The 22,301-nt window shown below is 37.0% G+C and overlaps 1 protein-coding gene across 2 annotated transcripts in view; it reads left to right on the top strand.

The window, feature by feature from the left end:
- The window catches only part of LOC114939402 (uncharacterized), a 161,818-nt gene extending 142,679 nt beyond the window's left edge, over window positions 1-19,139 (top strand). For both annotated transcript variants that reach the window (XM_029313698.2, XM_085484858.1), the window contains 2 exons: window positions 10,517-11,738; window positions 11,828-19,139. In XM_029313698.2, the coding sequence (XP_029169531.2) occupies window positions 10,750-11,738; window positions 11,828-13,076 (2,238 nt within the window). In that variant the 5' untranslated portion in view covers window positions 10,517-10,749 and the 3' untranslated portion in view covers window positions 13,077-19,139. The remainder of the gene's footprint in view (window positions 1-10,516; window positions 11,739-11,827) is intronic.
- Window positions 19,140-22,301: the final 3,162 nt, after the last annotated feature.

A 22,301-nucleotide genomic window follows, 5' to 3' on the forward strand; every position in this document is an offset into this window, starting at 1 on the left:
TTCACTATAAGGAAAGTCAATATTATCTGCTTTTAAAGGGATGTTGTCAGCTTTGTTTTATCGACTAAATGATTATTATTATTTTTTTTTTTTTTTTTTTTTTTTTTTAGACAAGTTATAATCTTTCCATTCGCAGTACAAAATAAGACCAGCACGAACTTGGAATATAACTAAATGTTTAGATATCAATTTGAAAGCCTAGTAAAAGAGAATAGCTTATCTAAAATTTGCATGCATACGTGTGTACATACATATGCATGAAAATAGACAAAGTATACTCTTTTACTAGGCTTTCAAATTGATACCTAAACATTCCCTTATATTCCAAGTTCGTGCTGGTCTTATTTCGTATGTACAAACTGCTAATGAAAAGAATAACTTGTCTAAAAAGAATAATGGCTCGGTCAATAAAACAGAGCTGACCCTCTTAAAAGCAACATTCTCTTAAAAGGACATCCTATCCTTTTAGGGCACCTTATATGCTTCCGAACAAGGGAAATGAGCGTAGTTACCAAATCGATACCTCTAAAGGAGAGAGAAAGAAAGGGAGAAAGAGAGGGTGAGAGAAAGAAAAGGAAAAAAAGAGAGAGAGAGAGAGAGAGAGAGAGAGAGAGAGAGACACACATTTCATCATTCCGTGACTCGTGCTCGGCACAGCTCATAATACGACCGCTCGCGGGTCAGATTAAATTGCATCTTCGCCGACTAACGGGGCGCATTAAATCTTGTAAGCTCCGCCATGATGGCGGATTCGTAGCGCAGTTACGTCCGCGCGAATTTTCCGCGCGTCAACGATATCCGCCGTCGGCTTAACGTCGAGCGACGTCAAGACGTCGACGTTGATGCCGCTGTTTGGCGATTCAGCTCGCGGAAGGGAGACCAACGACGCACGTAATGGGGAAATGCGTCGACCTCCTCCTCCTTCTTCCATTCGAACTCCGTTTTCCCCGGGAGCTTTTCGCGCGAGGGCAAAGGGCAAGTTCGATGATGATTTGGTAATTTCATGGCTCGGCGGAGCGTGTCGCGTTAAAAGCGATCGCTGCCGGATGTCACGCGTCCGCTTTTAGATCACTCAATAAGGTTGCGAGATGGCTACAGACTCCGTAATCTCTGCTCTGTATGGGAGCTGCGAAAGGATGATTTATGAACGCTTTAAAATAAAATCAGTTTCATCATTTTCGCGAAAGTGCGGGTTTAAATCGGGCAGCTGCGTGCCAAATGTGAGGAAAAAGATGTTACTTTTCTTTTTTTCTCTCTGATATAGGGTATGAAGATATTTCTGAACGTAACGTAAGATATTGAAAGACAATTATTGGATTACAGCCAGTCAAACAGCTCGAAAAGCTCGAGTTTTTTTATGTTTAACTGATTATGATAAATCAACAACTCTATATTTATTATTTGAGCTTTGAGGCTATTACAAGTTTTGTTCAGGTCATAAACTAAAAAAACATATGAATAAACCAGCTAATTCATTTTACATCAAATTAGTGCAGAGTGCCTTATAAAAATTTATTTCACTTTTATGTCAAAAACTTTCCTTTGATCCAGTTTGTGTAATTATTCACGAACACGTTTTTCTAAACGCGCGTCTTATGAACGCGTTTATTATGATGCGTCCTGACAAGGGAGTAAAATATTTTATTTGTAATTAAATGAATTGATTAATGACTTGAACTTTGACTTTAATTTAGATGAAATATCGCCTCACGACAACTATCGCCTAGTGAGCTTGGAATACCGGTAAATAACAGTAAAATTAGCGCCGCGTGCTATTATCGCTATTAGCCGGAGTTATTAGTACAATTACGGGCTCAACGTAATACCTATTTACAGGGCACATCCGAACACAAATCGTTGGGACGCTGACGCTATGGTGCTAACGAACGGTATTTTCGGTACAATTAACTGATAATTCACATTGCCGATAGTTTGAGGTCTTGTTCAATTTCGGAACATTCTGCGTTCTATCTGATAACACCTGTACAATATCGATGACGAAACGCCGTATCAGTATTTCTACAACTTTGTAATGTTCTTCAACTTTTTCTCGTTGCAAGGAAAAAATTATATTCATATTTTAAGAATTTTTCACTTATTTTTAGGATATCTTGTTTTAAAATAGATGCCAAAAAATCCTTCTACTTTAAGAGGACAATCCTTTAAAGATTGGTATCAGATATTTCTGATTTGTAGAAATGAGATTTAGTTTTACGTTAACAAAAAAGAACAATATTTTATAGCAGACGCAAAAAACGCCAACTAGTGGTATTTTCGATACAATTAACTGATAATTCACATTGCCGATAGTTTGAAGTCTTGTTCAATTTCGGAACATTCTGCGTTCTATCTGATAATACCTGTGTGTAATATCGATGACGAGACGTCGTGTTAGTATTTCTGCAACTTTGTAATGCCCTTCAGCTTTTTCTCGTTGCACTGAAAAAATTATATTCATATTTTGAGAATTTCTCACTAATTTTTAAGATACCTTGTTTTAAAACAGGTGCCAAAAAATCCTTAAGAAGAGAATCTTCTAAAGATTAAAGTGTCAGATATTTTTAATTTATAAAATGTAGAAATCAAATTTATTTTTACATTAATGAAAAAGAACATTATTATATAGCGAAGGCAAAAAAGACCATAAAGAAAGCGTAGACATAGTGTATATAGACCGAGCGAAAGACCTGGGTCTTGAACAATTAAATCATTAAGTTATTTTACTCGTGTACTCTTAAGTCGCTCAAGTCCTCTTCTCTTGAGCCACCTTCTTTCATTCTTCCAATAAACTAAAACCATTCAGTGCCACACATTGCAATGCTATATATTTAACTGTATATATTGCTGCAACAATATTGTTATTTACAAAGAGTATTCTTAATTTCAGAGAATGTTCTAGAAACACTTAAGAATATCTGAAAATGATTTTATGTAGTATACAATTTTTTTTTATTTTAAGAATACAATTTTTTCGGTGTTCAATAATTTTTGCTTTTATTTTAATTAAAATTTTATTCAAGCCAAATTCAATTCGAAAAAAGTCAAACTGAAAGAATTAATTAATATTTGCGAGAAACTCGACGTCCTATCGTCTTTAATATCCGCTTTTATAAACGATAAACTATTGACAGTTCGCAATCGAATGTTATCGCCGCGTTCTCTGGTCAGTTTTGTTTTCTACGGTCCGCATTTGCGAGAAAATACGCAGCTTTTTCACTCGAGAAGATCAGTCTGTTTTATTCGTGATTTATTGCGCGGATATCTGTTGCGCGCTTCGCGTTTACAGACATTATCTGTGACTCTGTAATTTTCAACGTCCTTTGAGAATAATGCTTCAAATTTTAAAATTGCATTTAAAACCAAGTCGATTCGAGAAATGTCGGGATTCTGGAAGAGTTTTCTTGAATTTTTACCATTGAGAAACTCAACACAATTCTAAGATCTTTAATAAACGATAAACCATCGTCGTAGTTGGCACTCGAATGTTATCACCGCGTTCTAGTCTGGTTGATTTTCTATGGCCTCGAGATTTCGAGAAAATACGCGGCTTTTTCACTCCCGAAGATCAGCTTGTATATTACGTGATTTATTACACGGGTATACGTCGCTCGGTTCGCGTTTACGGACATTATCGGCGACTTGTCGTCGACGAGGCATTCGGCCCTCTATTTCCCGGCTTCGCAGAAGGAAGAAAAATAGACGTTGCTCCTCGCGGCGCCCCGGGGATCGTTACTTTCCAGATCTCTCTCCGGACGGAAGACGGAGGAGAAAGAAGGTCTGGGACGCGCGGCGTTTTCGCGGCGCATCGATTACGGTATTCGGTAATTTTGTGCTCCGCCGGAGCGAGCTGAAAAAAATATCGCCGTACGTTATTTCGACGCCGTCGATTTCCATGGAGGACTGTCCGACCGGAAATGAAAATTGAAGATGCGATTGTTCTTCGAATTGCCTTCGAAAGCTGATTCGATACACACAAGAGAATCGATTCACCATATTCTAAAATAAACAGGTTATTGCAAAACAAAAATATAATATACAATATATACATATATTATATTTGTATAAATATATATTATTTATTTTAATAATATATAATATATAATATTATATATTATCAAAGTGTGCGATCGTGGCACAGAGAATTGTGTGTCTGCTTCCCATGCCAAAGAACCCGGTTTCAAATCTAACCAGAACCTCTTAAATCTATTCGATCGCCACCTCTCGGCAGGCAATGGCAAACCACCGAGAATATCTTACCAGGAGAACCCCTTTAATCTGGCCGTTCGGAACCGGCATAAAATTTGTAGGTTCCATGTATGTCTGCGGGAAAGAAAATAAAAAGGACACATTAGATATATGTAAAGGAGAGGAAAAGGGAATATAGGATTAATAAAGACTAAGGCCTCATATAAAGGATCTAACGCCGCAAAAAAGTAGAAGAAAAAAGACATATAAATATATATGTAATGTATCATATAAAGGATCTAACGCCGCAAAAAAGTAGAAAAAAAAAGACATATTATATAAATATATATGTAAAATTATATAATACGGTATCGTTTTTCACCGAGAAAAAAGGAAAAAATGCTACATGGTTTTTTATCTGCAATATTTTGTCGCAATACGGGGGCTTGGTACTGTCCAAATTTGGTAGAATTTTTCATGGAAATTTGTTTACTCAATGCCGGGGCAGCCTTGTCAAAGGCGAGGGAAAAAGAGTGGTCGTTACAAAAAGAAGGGTGGTAAGGATCAAGTTCGCTGTTCGATTTGCGAGCGATCGATCGTGACGCTCGGTAATTCTAGACTCTCTATTGGAACGGCTTACATTAATAAAAAAGAAAGAGACAAAAAATTAGCTTTCGAGTACGCGCGCATCTCTTGCATCGCCATCGACATTATTACATCGGAGTTTGGAAGAAAAAAAATGTAAATGCACGATGCAGTTTTTTGTCTTTTTTTTTGCTTTTCTCTCTTTTTTAAAATTAATATTACATGTACAATATATGATACTTACTGCGAGTTAAATGTAATATCATTTAAGTAGTATTTAGTTTGAAAATAAAAGAAGAGAGAGAAGATAAAAGGGAAAAAGTTAATTAGATAATGGATATGCGACCAGAAAACATGTAATTTTCTCTTCTCTCTGTGTACGTACACATATAAGCACATAATTCATAATATTATAATAATATTATGTTAGTTATATTAATAGACTATTATTACATCTGTAAGCTGTTAAAACGAAATCTTTCGATTCTTTGACGTATTTGAAGAATTTGATCGGATTTGAATGACATTAAAGAACAATTTCCTGTCGTTGTGTGCGACCTTCTACTCCTCTCACCAGAGGAATCAAAGTTAATTGAATTCTTGCAACGAAGGGTTTGTTTACGACATTTCCGTGATTTAAACGAAAGACCAATAAAATTGTTCTCCTAATAATATATACAGTTTGTAGATATAAAACGCATTTCGCAAAAAATACTCTTTATATTTTAAATTCTATTTATGCCTGAATACACAATCTTTAAGCGTCTTTCAGTTTTAATTTTTGAGAAATCTTGTGTCGCGAATCTCTCTCTGTCTCTCTTTTTTCACAGGACAACATTTGCAAGAAAATAGATCGAAAACTCGAAAAACACTCTACGCGCGTCTTGTGCATTCTATCGTAATTTTTCCTTTTATTTTTGATCAAGTATCTAGCAATTGTATCGAGAAATTTACGTAACAGCTAACTTCCACTTTCGCGATCGGCAAAGAGGAGCCGCTTTCTCGATACACTCACCCACTCGATCTCGGGGTCTTTGTAAAGTCGCGCAGTAAGTCGAGAATGAAGATACCAGAGGCTTCTTGCCTTTACCTCGCCTGAAGAGGCAGAAATAAGAGGCCGCGGAACCTTCGAACACGCTCGAGGAGCCGGAAGAGTCTCGGGTTCCGAGGAACTTTAAGGAACAATTGCGCACTATACACCGCAATTCTTATTTGAGTCGTTGTATATTCGCTCGCGCAACACTCAATACTGCCAAGTTTATTATTAGATTAGATCTTACCGAGAGAGAGTTCTACGTTCTCTTTCTCCATCAGCATTTATGAAATGAAAACAGCGCGACTTGGAGAACAGCTCTCCGTAACTTGCTGCAGAAATAAAAGCACCACATCGAAGCAAATATTAATTTTTATCCTTTTCTCTCTCGTACTTTTCTTTATTCTATTAATCGGATCACTCGATAAATTGTCCTTATAAACAAGTGATTGGCCGTCCCTAAAAATGTACATACAAAATTCATCCGATCGAAAGTCGATAAAAGGAGGAAGAATCGACAAAAAAAATTGGCAGAAATTCTCGTCCTTGAAGACTTTGTCCCGTAAATCGAGGGTGAAGATCTCTGACCGTATATAGAAAGAGGACTGAAATCCGATTCGGATCCGATTCCGAATAACTTTCTAGTAACGTTTCCGCCAACGTTTCTCTTGCTCATCTCTTTGTTCACGCACCGCTCTCTTGTTTCCCGGGTAATTAAACGCGGGGGTCGATGTTAATTAAATTATCCCGCCGTGTTTGACGCGTGATGTGACGGTTCCCCGACAATGAGAGATATGTCGCGCCATATATAATCAATACAGTCATTCGATTATTCATTAGTTCGCGAAGCGTCACTAAAGTCACTGTAGATAAACAAAGTACCGCAATCCATAAGACTCGATAGGTCTGTTTATTTTGGCTACACTGGCCACACAATAGTGCGGAGGTTGTCTTTTCTGCTCGACATTGGAAGAAAAAAGATTACCTCTGAAGTAGTGTAGCCAGTGTAGCCAAAACGAACAGACCTAATGTATACCCAGACAGCACACAATATTTATGAATAAAGATTCATAAATATTTAGGAATGTATATTTTTTTCAAATATTATATAAATATTTTGAAAATCTTTTATAAAAACCTTTATTTAACATATTATTAAAACATAGATTAAATATTTCATATATTTATAGTAATTATTTTTTAACTAAATTGTTAATTCTTTCATTTACCGCTAGGTGACGTATTTTTCTCGTATTTGATTTTCGTCGTGAGACTTATATAAAGCTGGCAAAAACGGAAATTAATAAAATTAAAAATATCAAAATTATTTCTATTTTTGAGCTACATTCTGCAACAGAATGTCTTTTAACAAGTAAATTTACGATGTACATCAGTGTGTACGTAAATTTATTTGTTAAACTACTCTGTTGCCTAAGTATATTCACACAGTGTATGTTATAATTTTATATTCTATTTTAAAATAAATATCTGATAAGTTAGTTATAAACATTTTTTACACATTTTCAACTTTTTATAAATGGTTAATAGAGTTTGAAAAACAACAAAAACATCTAATCGACCAAATTTTAAATTGGACTATATCAACCGATCGTTTTAATTAAAAAATCATTGATTATCTTTTTAACTCATGATTTCCTATTGAGTATTTATTAAAGAAAATATAAATTTAAAAAAATTTGTATCATGATTTAATAAATATATTTATAATATTTACCATAATATTTATCGTGAATATTTTCTGATATTTATGATAAATATTTATAAAATATTAAAATTAAATATTCTATAAATATTTTATAAATATTCTGTGCTGTCTGGGTAAGATTTGGCGTCAAAATGGCGTCAAAAAATGCACATAATGCACACTTTTGTAACGTATGTACACATTAAGTGCAGTTTTCTAATCTGAAAATTGCACTTTCTTTTATTTTCAAAATACATTCATGCAAATATTTAATTTGAACGACCCGCGTGTTGACGTTAAAATGGCGGATGATTATGATACTTGGTTTATCTAGTAACTTTAGCGTCACGCGGTGTGATCGCGCAAAACACGGCGACAATGAATTCGCCGTAAAGTTAATACAAGGATTATATGTATATATGCTTCATCGTTATTTAGTTACAATGCCTTTGTAGAATGTGCGGAATTCGACGAGGGATTCAAGTTTATCCATTAAGGAAAAATTTTTAAAGTGCCTGGGCTAACGAGACGGCTATCGATAATCACTTCCGCTTCATCGCGCGCATTAATGAAACAGAAGAGGGAATTCAGAATATCTTGGAATTTCAACCTGGTTTTTTTCCTTCAACTTTATACGCGCGGCATTTCAACTGTCGCGCCCGAATTGTATTATTCCTTTGCTGATAACAGTCATAACAGTTAAAATGACGATTCGCCATTTCGAATGGATGCTCTCAGGCGCCGTTTAGCTCTTCCAGCCTCTTTCGCTTCGCTTTCACCATTTCGCTACCGGGAAGTATTTCTTCCCATTTCGCCTCTCTCCCGTCGGGAGCGAAATTCCTCTCGTCAAATGGCGGGAACAATTAACGAAATAGCGCTCGAATCGGCACGACCACTAAATTTAATCGCGGCATTATCGTTACGATTTTAACATGACCATCGAAAGATGTCACTTATCTCGTTTTTAAGGATCTCTTGAAAGGGCTTACTTAGTGGTATTATTTTCTGCAAGAGAGAAATTGGGACTATCCTCTTAAACAAAATACATTATATATATTTATACATATTTCGTTGACACAAAATGGAGGAGAATCGTTACAAGGGGACGAGAGTAAGTTGAAATAAAATTATTAAGTTCCTTCATCCGTGAAGAAAAATTGTTCAAGAGTTTAAAAGTCCCTCCGTCTCTTTCATTTTCAGTTCTCATTTCCATTTCGAGCAACCGGGGGAAAGAGGCGCATTTCACCGTTTCGCATTCGATATTTACTGCTCGGCCGCGAGACGCAATTTTACAAGAGCACTCCTTTAAAGGCGCCGCCTTTAAGGACGCCCTTTCGCGCGCGCAAAAGCGAATGTCGGCGGTTTACCGGCAGGCTATTCGAATATTTCTATCCCCTTCGAGCTCGACAATTCGTATCCTCGATGAAAACGTTGCCGACTAAACGAGTCCGTGATTTCGAGGACGAGGACGCGAAGAAGTGGAAGAGAACGAACGAACAAACCTTTTAGTGTCGCCATCGTTTTTTTTTTTTACCATCCTTATTTGTTTCTTTCTCCCGCGAGATTTTTGCTGCATTAGATACTCATTTATGCGATATCAGGTATACGTAGAAGGGAAAATTCGATGATAATTTGCGAGCACGTGAAAATAAATTGAAGAGAACGTGACTTGACAAAGCAATCGTAATTTTCTACTTATGAATTTATGACAAATGTGCAAAATCCTTTTCTAGATTACAGAAAGTCAGCTTTTCTGCAACATGTTTAGTATTATATACTTTTCTATATTTTGCTTAGAATTCGAATTAAAAGTGAATAATTAAAAACATAATTAAAGCAAAAATTGAGATAAATGGAAACATTTTTTTGATAAAATACAAGTTATACGGCCGAGCGGCTTGACAAGATCGTATCCGTATCGTTTGCGTTTTTCATGAAACGTCGCAGTAGCGATTTTAAAGATGCGAGAAAAAATTGCAACTCGCGCACGGTTTCGGGAAGGGCGAAAGGGGAGGTCAGTCGATATTGGATTCGAAACGTCCGAGATCGGCAATATCCTTCAGGCCTTTTGCGTCCCTCAACCGTGAAAGGCCTCTGTGTGCCGGGGATAAAGCCACGAAGGAGTGGAAGAGGTTTCTGCATGCGGCGCCGCACGAACGCGCTCGATATTCCGATATCCTGATATCGGGAGTGTTTCTCCTCACGACGTCCTCGCTTCCTCCTGGAATACACACCCTCTCTTCATGGAATTTATTATCCGCCTTCAACCTGCGCTCTCACCATATCGAGAACTCCCTGGGGATCACCTTACCGGGGATTCGGCAGTTTCCACAGTGGCTGTGTTTTTCCATGGGACTCTAGACAGAAGGAAAATCCTGATCCACCTGGGATGTCTAATAGTTCTTTCGTTTGTGGGAAAATTCACCAAGTCTCGTAATCGTTTATCATTGCGGAGGTGATAAAAAAACCTACGCGGGTGGAAATAGCTATTTTTCAAAACAACGTGTCACGAGTAGTTTAGTCATTATGATTGAGATCGCTTGGAATATATTGTTTTGTGAGTTACTTTTTATATTTAATACGTGAATTTCTGCTGGATTTTAAGGGGATGCTAACTGTGTCTATTTTATCGATAAATATTATTTTCATTTAGCTATTTATTGGGTATACAAAATGAAAAATTCTTTAGTTTTTTTTACCGTTTAGCTTAGATTGACCTAATGCAAAAGACCGATAAAAAAACTGTAATTATTTAATTTTTTTTATATACACATATATAGTAGTCCAGATTTGTTATTATGAATACTTTAATTCTAGTAAAGGATGTTTCATCCTATATAGCCAATAAAGAGTTAAGTGAAAAATAATATTTGTCGATAAAACAGACATAGTCAGCATCCCTTTAAATTATTCTCAATTCTATTTGTGGCTTGCTCAACTATTTATCATATTGCGATTTGAAGTACCTACTGGTGTAACTCATTGCTCTATTTGTTTTGTTGTTACAGAGATTCGCCCCTCGATATTATTCGCAAGCTGATGCACCTTGGTGGATTCAGTTTTACATCGGCTCGATCGAAGAACCGCAGTCTTCTTTTAGCCACGGTGAAGGGTCAGCGCGCGTGGCTAGTGGGTCAGCGAAAAATGCGATAGAAACGAAGGACTTGGATTCTGCCGCGAGAGAAAGAAGAGAACGAGAGGGAAAAAGAGAGGGGAGTTTATCGCCGGATGAAAGAGCACCATGTGCTCAATCGTACCAGCCTGGCGGCGGTGGGCTGCCCTTCTCGGCATGATGCTCCTGCTGTTGCTATCTTGGGGAACGGGCGCGGCGGAAGGCTGCCCAAGTATGTGCGCATGCAAGTGGAAAGGCGGAAAAGAGTGGGTAGAGTGCGCGAATCGTAGCCTCAAGGGATTACCGCAGGGCGCCCGAGAGGAAACACAGGTGCTCGACCTTTCTGACAATCAGTTGGTCAACCTGCCGGCGGAGTGTTTCTATGCACTTGGCCTAGTTAATCTCCAACGGCTCTATCTGGGCAGATCCCACATCGTCCAAATTGCCTCCGAAGCATTTGTCGGATTGGTCGGCCTGGTGGATTTGGATCTGTCTGAAAACAAAATCGAAGAGGTGCCCACAGATACGTTTGCCTCTTATCCAAGTCTAATGAGACTTATATTAAACGGAAATCCGATTAAAGAGATTCGCCAGGATGCGTTTCGCCGCCTGGTACACTTAACCAATCTAGAAATTAGCAAGTGTGAAATAAAAACCATCGAGCAAGATGCTTTCGAGGGCCTCCAATCACTAGAGTGGCTTCGACTGGACGGAAATCAACTTATTCACGTGCCTGATCACACTCTGCCGCTAGGAGGAAATCTCAGAGGATTGACTCTTCATAACAATCCGTGGCAATGCAACTGTAAATTGAGAATAATGCAGGCCTGGCTGAAGGAATCTGCTCCAGCAGCCCCGCAAGAGTCTGAACCAGTCTGCGAGTCTCCGGACAGACTACGAGGCAGACAAATCAAGAGTCTCAAGATTACCGAACTGGCTTGCCTGCCTCATATCGATCTTCAAAGTCGTTTAGATATTTATGAAGGAGGAAATGTTACCTTGACATGCAATGTCCACGCAATACCTACCGCCAAAGTCGTTTGGTGGTTTAATGGGGAACCATGCGAGTTGCAAAACGAGAATGACTCTATAGTGAATGGTATTTCTGCGTTTCCAAGGTAAGTGACTTTTATATTTCGGATCTTTGATTCGAATCTCTACATATGTATGTCTCGTATCGAACCGTATTTCCTCGGATTGGTTGCAGATATATTTACCGACAACGAGGCGGGACCAACATGAGCAGCACATTGTTTCTTTATTCAATCGAGTCACTCGATGAAGGTACTTACAGTTGCATCGCAGAGAACAGTGCGGGTTCTGCAGTGGCAAACCTCTCTCTCTTTGTGCTCTATCGCGAGAAACCCACCGTGGAACCGCCCTCCGACAATCCTGGTTCCGGCTACGTGGCTGCGATAGCCGCGGGCGCACTGGTGGGCACTCTCTTGGCGTTGGGTTGCTTGATAGGAAGCGTGATATATTGCGCGAGAAAACGACGTCGCGACCGGAAGCGCAACTCAAAGGCCCTGGTGACCCAGAGTAAATCGGTGTTACCGATCACGAAGGACACCACTAGCAGTTCCTGTCGGAAGGGCAACGGCAGCCTGATCGGTTTAGAGCATCAACAGATGGTTTCATACACCGAACGAGAAATCAGCCGAGCGGCCACTTTGGAGCGCCGAGAACACTCCAGAAGCACGTATCCGGTGGCGAGTCCGGTCTCCAAGTACCTGACCGAACCGGATTTGATCAATGAAGTGCCCGAGAGCACCGAGGTGGGCTACGGCCAGCTGTACGGACGGCATCATCAGCGAGTCGATGGCGCTGATCGGCAGATCTTGGAGTACGACTCAGGTTATCCATTGCAGCCTGATCTACGACCGCCGCCCGTTTTACCGCAGATGAGCTACCTAGATCAGGACGGCTATCCATTGAACTTCGGCCTGCCCAAGATTTCTTTCACCGCCAGCACTCTGCCCAGGCTTCGGCAACGGATGTCCGAGGCTGGCTCGGCGGCTGCGCCGGCGGCCAGATATTCGCGCGAAGCAGAATTCCTCGCGAGATCACCGGGATACGATCCCGTTTTACCGCGAACCGACGCCAGGTACACCGCCGAGGGTTATCCCTATCCGGTGCACCAACAGCAACAACCGCTGCAATCGACGATGCAGCCGCCGCCGCCGCTTTCGATTCAGCCGGTCGAGCAACCGATTCAGCAACAGCTGCCCATTCAGTCACCGGTCTCGCCGGTCGCTGTCTTCCCGGAAGTACCCTTCATACCGTCACCTCCAGCGGCTTACAGGGGCGAGACCACCCCTTTGTCGCCGAGATCGCTTCTCGGAAAGACTGCTCGCGAGGCCGCGGCTGCCGCTGCTGCGAGGGCAGAGGAACTGCAGCCACCGAATCATCCGGAGAGTCCTGATGAGGGCTATGTGGGAGACGCGATGGACGTCTGAAAAATAGCCACTGGCGATAATAGAAATAATCGTCAGGTTTGAAAAGCGTGGAAGATTTCTGCTCTATTGTTGAATAAGATTGACGTTCACTTTTTGCAAGTCTACTCTCGACCTTCGTTTTCTATGGACCTATACGGAAGGAAAGATTGGAAGAATCGATTTCTCTGCAAAATCTACTGCCGTTTAATTTCCTCGAAAGTGGAAAAATAAGAAAAGATGATACTATATACACAGTTATGCACATTTTTTTGATGACATTTAAAAAAAAAACAGCTATCATTTACTGCCTGATCTTTATCAAAAAATTTTATCCTGAAATAACATTAATTTTAAGAATCAATGATTACGCGCACAAATATTCGATGATCTTTTAACTCTATCCTAATCGTTTTATTTATAAAAAAATAAATTCATTATTTTCATGTATAAATTTCTACGTATATCATCAACGAAACAATCATTACGGGTTAAGAAAGAAGATTTCTTCTCATTCTTTTTGCTCAACCTATTGATCCAGCGCAGCAAGAATAACGCGATGTACTTTTCATATAAAATTTTTACAATCTTCTTTCACACGAGTCAAATGTCATGCATGAAGACCTTAATGAAGCTACGAACAATATGAATTACCGGCATCAAGGAGGAAATCTGTCCTCGTCACGCTACCAGATTAATTCGCAGAGGATAACAGGGTCCAGGATGTGATTGGCGGAACAGGGCCGCCAGAGACGGCGCGAACAAAGGATTCGTCCTGGCGGTAGAGATGTAATAGATTAATCAGAAGGCATGTCTCGAATGTCATCGCGGTGCACAATCTCGTCAGGAGGGATGACGAAGGAGATGTTCGCGCTAGGACGAGACAATCCTCGCATTCGAGGGAAATCGACTCCGAAGAATTTATGCGGATCGCGTTTAAATGCAGAGAGAGAGAGAGAGAGAGAGAATGTGTGTGTGTGTTTTCGGACATCAAAATGGCGGTCGAATTTATTTAAACGGCGTGTCGCGTTTGTGAAATACGACGTCGTTCTTTGGACACGCTCCAAGAAACGTTCGGTCGCGTTGAAAAGGAACCAAGATGGCGTGACTGATCCTTAAAGTGATAGATAAATGTTTGGCGGACTCGATGGAGTGAAACGCGTCTCATTGAACCCCCGAAGGCGCGCTTTTAGCGTTGCACGAGCAGAAACGTGACCGGTGCTCAAAGCGGCCGCTCCGGCAGGATCCGCCGAGAAAATGTGAAATTAATTAAATTTAATTGTTCATGTCGAATCCCTAATCGTTAAAGTTTGCGACGAATCGATAATTGCGAGATGAGCGAAAGATATAACGGTAAGAAGAGAGAATTGTCCTTTTTAATAGTAAATATTATAGATACTTGGGGAAATATTTATATATTATGGGGTTTAGTATATATGTTCTGTAAATATACTATTCTCATATAAAATTGTTTCGCGGTACCTTAAACAGATTATTATTATATCAAAAAGATATAAACTTATATAACACTTCTTTTTTTTTTTGGATGTGAAAATGATAGAAACGATCTGTACGCTTTAGTCAGTTCTTAGATTACTTTGATATTGTTTACGGTTATCACTAGCGTTACACGTTATATATATATGTATGGGATGCTTGTGATTCAGAAACCTGCTCAAGCTATTCTCGCATCCTTCTAGCACTTTTATTTTAACTTTTACGGAGAGGGATATCGTTTATTTCGATTGCGTGAGAACTCTCGATCCTGGCGTTTCAGGCGGAGACGCAATTATAGCAATTCTGCTGTAGTGATAATAATGTTAACTTGGTGTTTAAGACTGGTGAACTGTGCGAGATTAAGAGGCCGCAATGGCACTCGACCTGATGTACAGATACCGTTGAACATACAGGGTGTATTCTGAAAAAACTGTATTTACCAGGATCGAGTCAGCGAAAAATTTATCTTGAAAAAAGATTCATTAATTTTGCTGTTATTTCTTTTAAAAGTAGATCAGAACTTGAGAATTAAAGTTCTGAACATAATATATAGTTTAAGTTAAATGAATTTTATTTCTCACAATTGTAGAAATTTATATAAAATAATTTTTTAAATTTATTTTTTATCGCAAAAAATTAAGTTTATATTTTATTTTTTTAAATCTCTTACAGATTAATCTCCTGGGAATAGTATACGTCTTTTCTGGGTCGCCCTGTATTTCTATATACATATGCGTATATATAAATATATACACACATACACGTACACACAAACACAGATAGATATATACATATTATATGGCGCGACTAAACATTTAAGGAACAAAAACTGGTGAAAGTAGTTATTTTTCAAAGGTGTCTTCGAAATTTTGCGATTCGAGCTGGCTTCCCTCTCTTAAATAATCAATCTACGATTAAAGGAAAACTGGTAAATAAGGCCAAATTCTGTCTCGCGATGGAACCTAAACTAACCTTAAAAAAGTCTTACAATCAAAGAAAGACGAAAATAACAGTCATTTATCCGAGAAGTGGTGGGAAAGCTTTGGGAATAGCGCATTTATAATATAATATAATATATTATAATATAATCAACTGTTAAGCTTTAATGTTGATTTATACATATAGAAATTAATAATTTTTCAACAATAATCCTAAAAAATCCTAAATAATCTGAAGAATACAAAGACATAAATTGGCAAGCTAGTATATGTGCACATATATAGGTGCGCATCATACATAACATAGATGTAACATCAGTGGATGTAGATTTACGAAAAATATTAACTGTAACAAAATGAATATATGTAGATAATAGCATAAAAGTGATAATATTTTTCGTATAACCTACGTTATACATAACGTGCACACCTATATGTATGTGCACATAAAGTTTGACAATTTATGTCTTTGTATTTTTCAGATTATTTAGGATTTTTTAAGATTATTATTGAAAAATTGTTAGTTTCTATGTATGAACCAACATTAAAAATTAACAGTTTATTATATCATTATATTATATTATAAATGCGCTATTTCCAAAGCTTTTTCTTTGAGCGTAAGAAAGACCTTTTTAAGGTTAGTTCAGGTTCCAATTGCGAGGCAGAATTTGGCTTTATTTACCGGTTCTTCTTCCGCATGAGAAAAAAAGTCATCACTCGTAAAGAATCACAATGATGACCTACAAAATGCTGATGAGTTGATGACAAATTACGTAAGCAGTTGGATACGCGTCCGGGAAAGAGCATCATCGAGAAACCTGGAGATTCTTTCAGAAGTACCCAGGCGACGAGGAAACTGGTTTCCTTTCCGTTTCGCCGTAATCACGACGCGATTCACGGATGAACAGTGTTTGCTTTCCAGTCTGGCGATTCGCAGGATATAGAATTCTGCTTGCTTCGCCGTCGAGATAACTCGAAATTTGCGTCTTCGCTTTTGAAAGTTTTATATATATATATATATATATATATATATATATATATATATAATGATATTTTATCCCCGCGTTCTAATTTATTTATTCGCAAAATTTTTAAGCAAAAAGAATATTCGAGACACGAAAAGAGGAAAAAAAAGTGCATCAAAAAACATTGTGCATCAAATCCGTTTGTTTCTAATTAGTTGAAATTGGCCGTTTTAAATTAAATTAAAAATCAAGCGTTCTTTTTACCGGCGAATCCAATAAAATAAAAAGAGAGAAAGAGAGAGAAAGAGAGAGAGAGAGAGAGAGAGAGAGAGAAATGATATGTTAAAATAAAAAATATTATTCTTTTAATTAAACAAATATTTTTATTAAAGAAGACTTATCGCGTAAATATATACATATTTTGAAAGGAATGCAATTATAAAGTTTCCGTTAAAAAATCGGAAATAATCGAGGTGCATTTAAATTCGATTGTATATAATGTTTTCGGGATCGCGCACTAACTTTCGAAACTCTGTATATTGAATTTTAGAAGCGAACGCAATTTTATACGCATGCAGTGACGAAATTCTGCAAAGGGGAGTTTCGCATTCGTCGTTTAATTAGAACTTTTTAAACGAGCTCGCTAACGAGGATAACTTCGATATACGTGGTGGTCAATTTTGTGAATTTCAATTAATCTGCTGTGAATGGGCGAGCCATTAGGCTGTGTTTTTGACAAAATGCAGCAAAAATGCGTTAAATGACGATCGTATTAAAATATTCGTTTAATCAAATTCGAATTCGATGGAAATTGTTAGATATTCCATCAAAAAAGTTTTGCAAAGTATTATACAACATACGCATACATATATATGCACATATACATATGCTAAACATTTTTATCTAATTTTTACGTCTCACAAATAAGTATTTATATATTTTTTTTTCTCTAAGCTTTTGTAAAATGAATAAAGAACGTTTAATATCGCGTTTTAAGCGCTAAATGTTTCAGAATTTAAATAATTAAAAGTGTGTACAGACCGTTATATTTAATCATCATTTCCTTAAAGGACTTCTTAAAGAACTTCTTTAAAAGACTTTGTGTAGCTGCGGTTTGAATAAATAATATCGTTAAATCGAATTAAATTCCGCGAGAAAATGTAAATATATATTTTTTTAGAAAAACATTTTTTATAAAAGTAATTCATTATTTCATTTACTAATTTGAACAGAAATAAGAAAGAATTTAGAAACGAATTGAATCTCTTTTTATTATCGATATTCTTTAAACAGTACCGCACGATTTGCTGTCATATTTTTCGCATAAGCGAAAAATTTTCATGAGCAAAAATTTTTTAGATCTCTCTCTCTCTCTCTCTCTCTCTCTCTCTCTCTCTCTCTCTCTCTCTCTCTCTCTCTCTCTAGATGTACTTCATGCATATTTATTTCGCGTCGATTAAAAATCCTGCAAGAGAAAAATAAAAATGCAACACAATTGGAAACAATTTCTCTCTCGGGGAAAAAAGGAATCTAAACTAGGAAGTTTTTTGAGCTCTCTTTTCCCTTGTTTTCACTTCGACGTTGTTCTTCTGAATCGTTTTTTCGTAGATAAAAATTTATCATCGCAATCTGTCACTTCTTTCGCGCACACCGTATTTATTTTCGCCGAATTGACGAAGCAACCCGATTAAACGCGGGAAACAAGAAAAACACTGGCAAAAGTTTAACGATCTTGCTCGCAGGCGGTATTGCATTCGCTCGTTTGCGGTTCGTCCGCGAGAGTTAAATGGATTTTTATATTTTTTTTCACCTCGCGCGATCCCTTTTTACTTCTTATTCGTCCCTCTTTGCGTCTTGCGCGCGCATGCGCGCGCTAATTATTATAACCACCGAGACCGCGAGCTTGTTTAGTAATAACGATCTCACTTTTTGCGACAATGGATCAGAGATTTTCCTCGAAAATTCGCGAAGACACATTTTTCGAAAAATGTAACTATTTCACAAAAGAGAAGAAGATAAATAACACTAGTTTATACAAAATATTTTTCTCGATTATTTTTAACCAGACAAGATGTTTCTTATAGATTTTTGGATGCTGAAAACGATGATGCAATTTTCACCAGTATATCAGATTTCCGAAATAATTGAGGTTTAAAATGCAGAAATGACTTTTTTGGGATATTTGAGATTTTTTATCAAAAAGGTTAACGTTATCTGTTATTGTTTATCCTCTATAAAATGCTTTTTTTTTATTTCGATATCTTTTAGTCACGTTAGGAAGGATTTACATACATAGATTTAAATACATTTTGCTGAGAGCAAATATTCCACCTATAATGATGAAGTTACATATAAATTATAACTCATATATAATTTGTAGTTTTAGGACTATCGATATATAGTATAACTTATTATAATGCATTCCATTAAATGCATATTTAGAAATAGGATGTCTCATTTTAATTGTCTATCTTGAATTTTTTAAAACAAATATATTTTTGAAAAAATAGTGCAGACTAAAGTTGTATAATCTAAAGGGGATCAAATAATGGTAAAATTAATTTTGGAAAAAAATAATTCTTTTTAAAAGAAACTTTTTTTTAGAAGTATCTTTATATAAGTAGTTCACAGCTTTAATTTTTCATAATAGAGTTAAAATGTAAAATATTAAAATAATGCATTTTATAGGGAATATATTCATGATATTTAATTAAACTTTTCAGTTAACATTAACCTTTTTACAAAAATACTTCAAATATTGCGAAAAAGGTATTTTTACACATTAAATATCAATTATTATGGAAATGTCATGTGCTAATAAAATTTGATTTGCGACATCGTTTTCAACATCCAACAATTTATAAGATATGTGTTTAATTATATATTATTATATATTATAATTATTATAATTATTATATATTTATTATCATATTATTCTAATTATATATTTTTTATTATTATTTATTATTATGTATTTGTTATCATATTATATATTATTATTATATTTTATTAATATTTTAAAATTGGCAATTCGCATTTTTAGAATTTCGATATAATTGATAATTTTTCTTTCTTGAAGAGTTTATGACTTTTTTCAGAAGAAAGTTTGACACCTTGCCTGGTTTAAAATAATTTTTGGCTGTAAAGTAGTGTAATTATACGGATAGAGAGAGTCATCTCTCTTCTTTCTTTGTATAAATTTCGTAGAAATTGTACCCTAATCTCCTTCGACTTGATATTTTCGACGTATGTGCAGGTGCGAGGAATATTATTCATTTCTCGGAGAAACAAAATTCCGCTTCGTTAAATCGGTCGAATTAAATTTCGCAAGGAAATCATACGCGCGGAATTTCATCGTATAAAGGTTTAACGTCCCGAGATCGGTCGTGAATATTAATCGGCTTTTCCCCTCCTCCTGTCGACTCTCGCGCGGTGAAACATTCACGGCGTGGAAAATCTCGCGAGAAAGGGCTGGGAGGGAGAGCTCGTCCTATTAACTTCCTTCGCATTCGCAATGCGCTACGATGCTTTCCGGTAAATGTAATCACACGTCGATGCATTAATCAGCCGTCCGACGGAACTCCCGTAATTCCATCCGTCGGATGCACGTCAAAAGTTAAGGATAGCAACGACAGACTCTCCCGCGTTTCTAGCTAAATGGAAAACATTGCCCTCCCGGGGGATCTCTTTCGCTATCGCGGATATACCATTGCGTTGCATAACTCTTTAACTATTTTATTGGATATTTATTAATATCCGAAACTATCAACACCGTTTTCCTTATAATTTCATTCGTTCGATTTTATATTTTATATAGTTAAATTTTATATAATATATTTTTTATAATATAATTTTTGTACATAATAATTATTTTTGTATTACACGTGCAGGCAAAGTGGCACTTTGTGTGCGTGTTTTCTGTGCGGAAAGCGGCCGATTTCTCATTCCGCCATCTAGCGGCGACGCGATGAGTGAATAAGCCGCGTTCAAAGTCATTGCCCACGGCTATTTCCGCACCGTGCCGCCGCAAGATGGCGGCGTGCGATCGGCCACCTCGCGCACAGAAAACGCGCACAAAGCCACTTTACCTGCACTTGTAATACAAAATAGTATGTGTATCACGTGTGGATTGACAATTGTTCACTCGTGTGGGGTGGTCCATCCCCCGCACTCGTGACCAATTGTCAACTTTCCGCACTTGATACATAATATACTATTTTAAATAATCTTCTTCCTATCCTTTTTTCGCGACACGTTGCAAGAGTTCAAATGATAAAATTTTCATGCTATCGCAGATATACCATTGCGTTGCATAATTCTTTAACTCTTTTATTGAATATTTAAGAATATTGCACATCTGAGATCTGGCGATGGATTCGGCAAAATATTTATCCGAAACTATCAACCCTAAATTTTTTTATAATTTCGTTTATTCGATTTTATATTTTTTATAATATAATTAAATTTTATATAATATTTTTTATAATATAATTTTAATATAATAATTACATTTTTAAATAATGTCTTTTTTCTATTCTTTTTTCGCAACAAGTTGCAAGAGTTCAAATGATGAATTTTCATGCTACGAAATCAGTATAATGACGAGAGCGTGTATGTGACAGGAAGATAGTGAAAGGAAAGAAAAAGGAGAGAAAGAGAGAGCGCAACATTAAATATACACGAGAAAATGAGGGTCGAAGCCACACTCGAATCGATCTCCTTCGAAACCACCCCCGACGCTTCCACCCCCTCTTCCTCTCCCGTCCTCTCACTCTGCCTCCCTCCTTTTCTCGATCGTAAAACTCTTCTGTGGAGAGTTACGGCTCTCAGACACAATCTCTTTGCATATATGGACACACGCAATACACATTCGTTTATGTACTTACAGACACGTATACAATTTCAGAATACACATATAAATACACACACGCACACACACACGCGCACATACATAGACACGATGTTCCGAACGATTGAGCAATACGATTTGTATTACCGTGTATAACGTAATGTATTCGATTCTGCACATGTCGTATGTACTTTGGATGTAGCGAAGGATTTTTCACGACTGATATGAGATTAAAGGAATAAAGATAGCTTTTGTATTAAAGTCTTTGGGGTTTCTCTTTTTTAACACGCGCGCGCTTCGCATACCAACCCACGATCCCTTTCCCGTTTCCGCTTTAGTTTTCCGAGGTTAAAGGATGAGAGGGAAGGGAAAGGGATTACGTAAGGATTCCTCTACGAGCAATCCCTGGGACCGGCAAGTATCGTGGTGACGTGAGATTACGAAAAGTATCTATTTTCTAAAGGTAAAAGCTTGTGTATTGACAGAAACCTGTGAGACAGTTCAATTCTGGTTTTTTTTTATCTCTAGTATTTTGTACAAAACGCTCCCTCTACAACACGAAATATTACTAAAATATTGCATAAATATTTCAATATTGCGCCATATTATAAATATTGCAGCAATATTGTGCAAATATAATAAGTTATTATTTTATTGGAAACATTGCAAAATATTACTGCTATATTATAATGCAATCATATAGTTCTTTCATTTACCACTATGCGCCGCAAGCTAAACTCGCATTAAGTTTTAGTCCCGAGAATTATATAAAGCATGCAAAAAGTAGCAATTACAATCAACACTTTTTATCAATTTGATTTTTTCTGATACGATCCTAATACAGGGAACTCAAATATTAAATTGATTGCTCAGAAATCAGACAAATAAATGTCTGAATAAATGAAGAAAATAAAAAAATAAATATTTTGCAATATTTTATAAATATTATATTCACTTTTGTAGAAATAAATCAGTATCATTGCAGAAATGTTGCACAATA

Source organism: Nylanderia fulva, unplaced genomic scaffold (genome assembly GCF_048542155.1).
Source record: "Nylanderia fulva isolate GAGA-0341 unplaced genomic scaffold, ASM4854215v1 Scaffold32, whole genome shotgun sequence".
Lineage (NCBI taxonomy): Eukaryota > Metazoa > Arthropoda > Insecta > Hymenoptera > Formicidae > Nylanderia > Nylanderia fulva.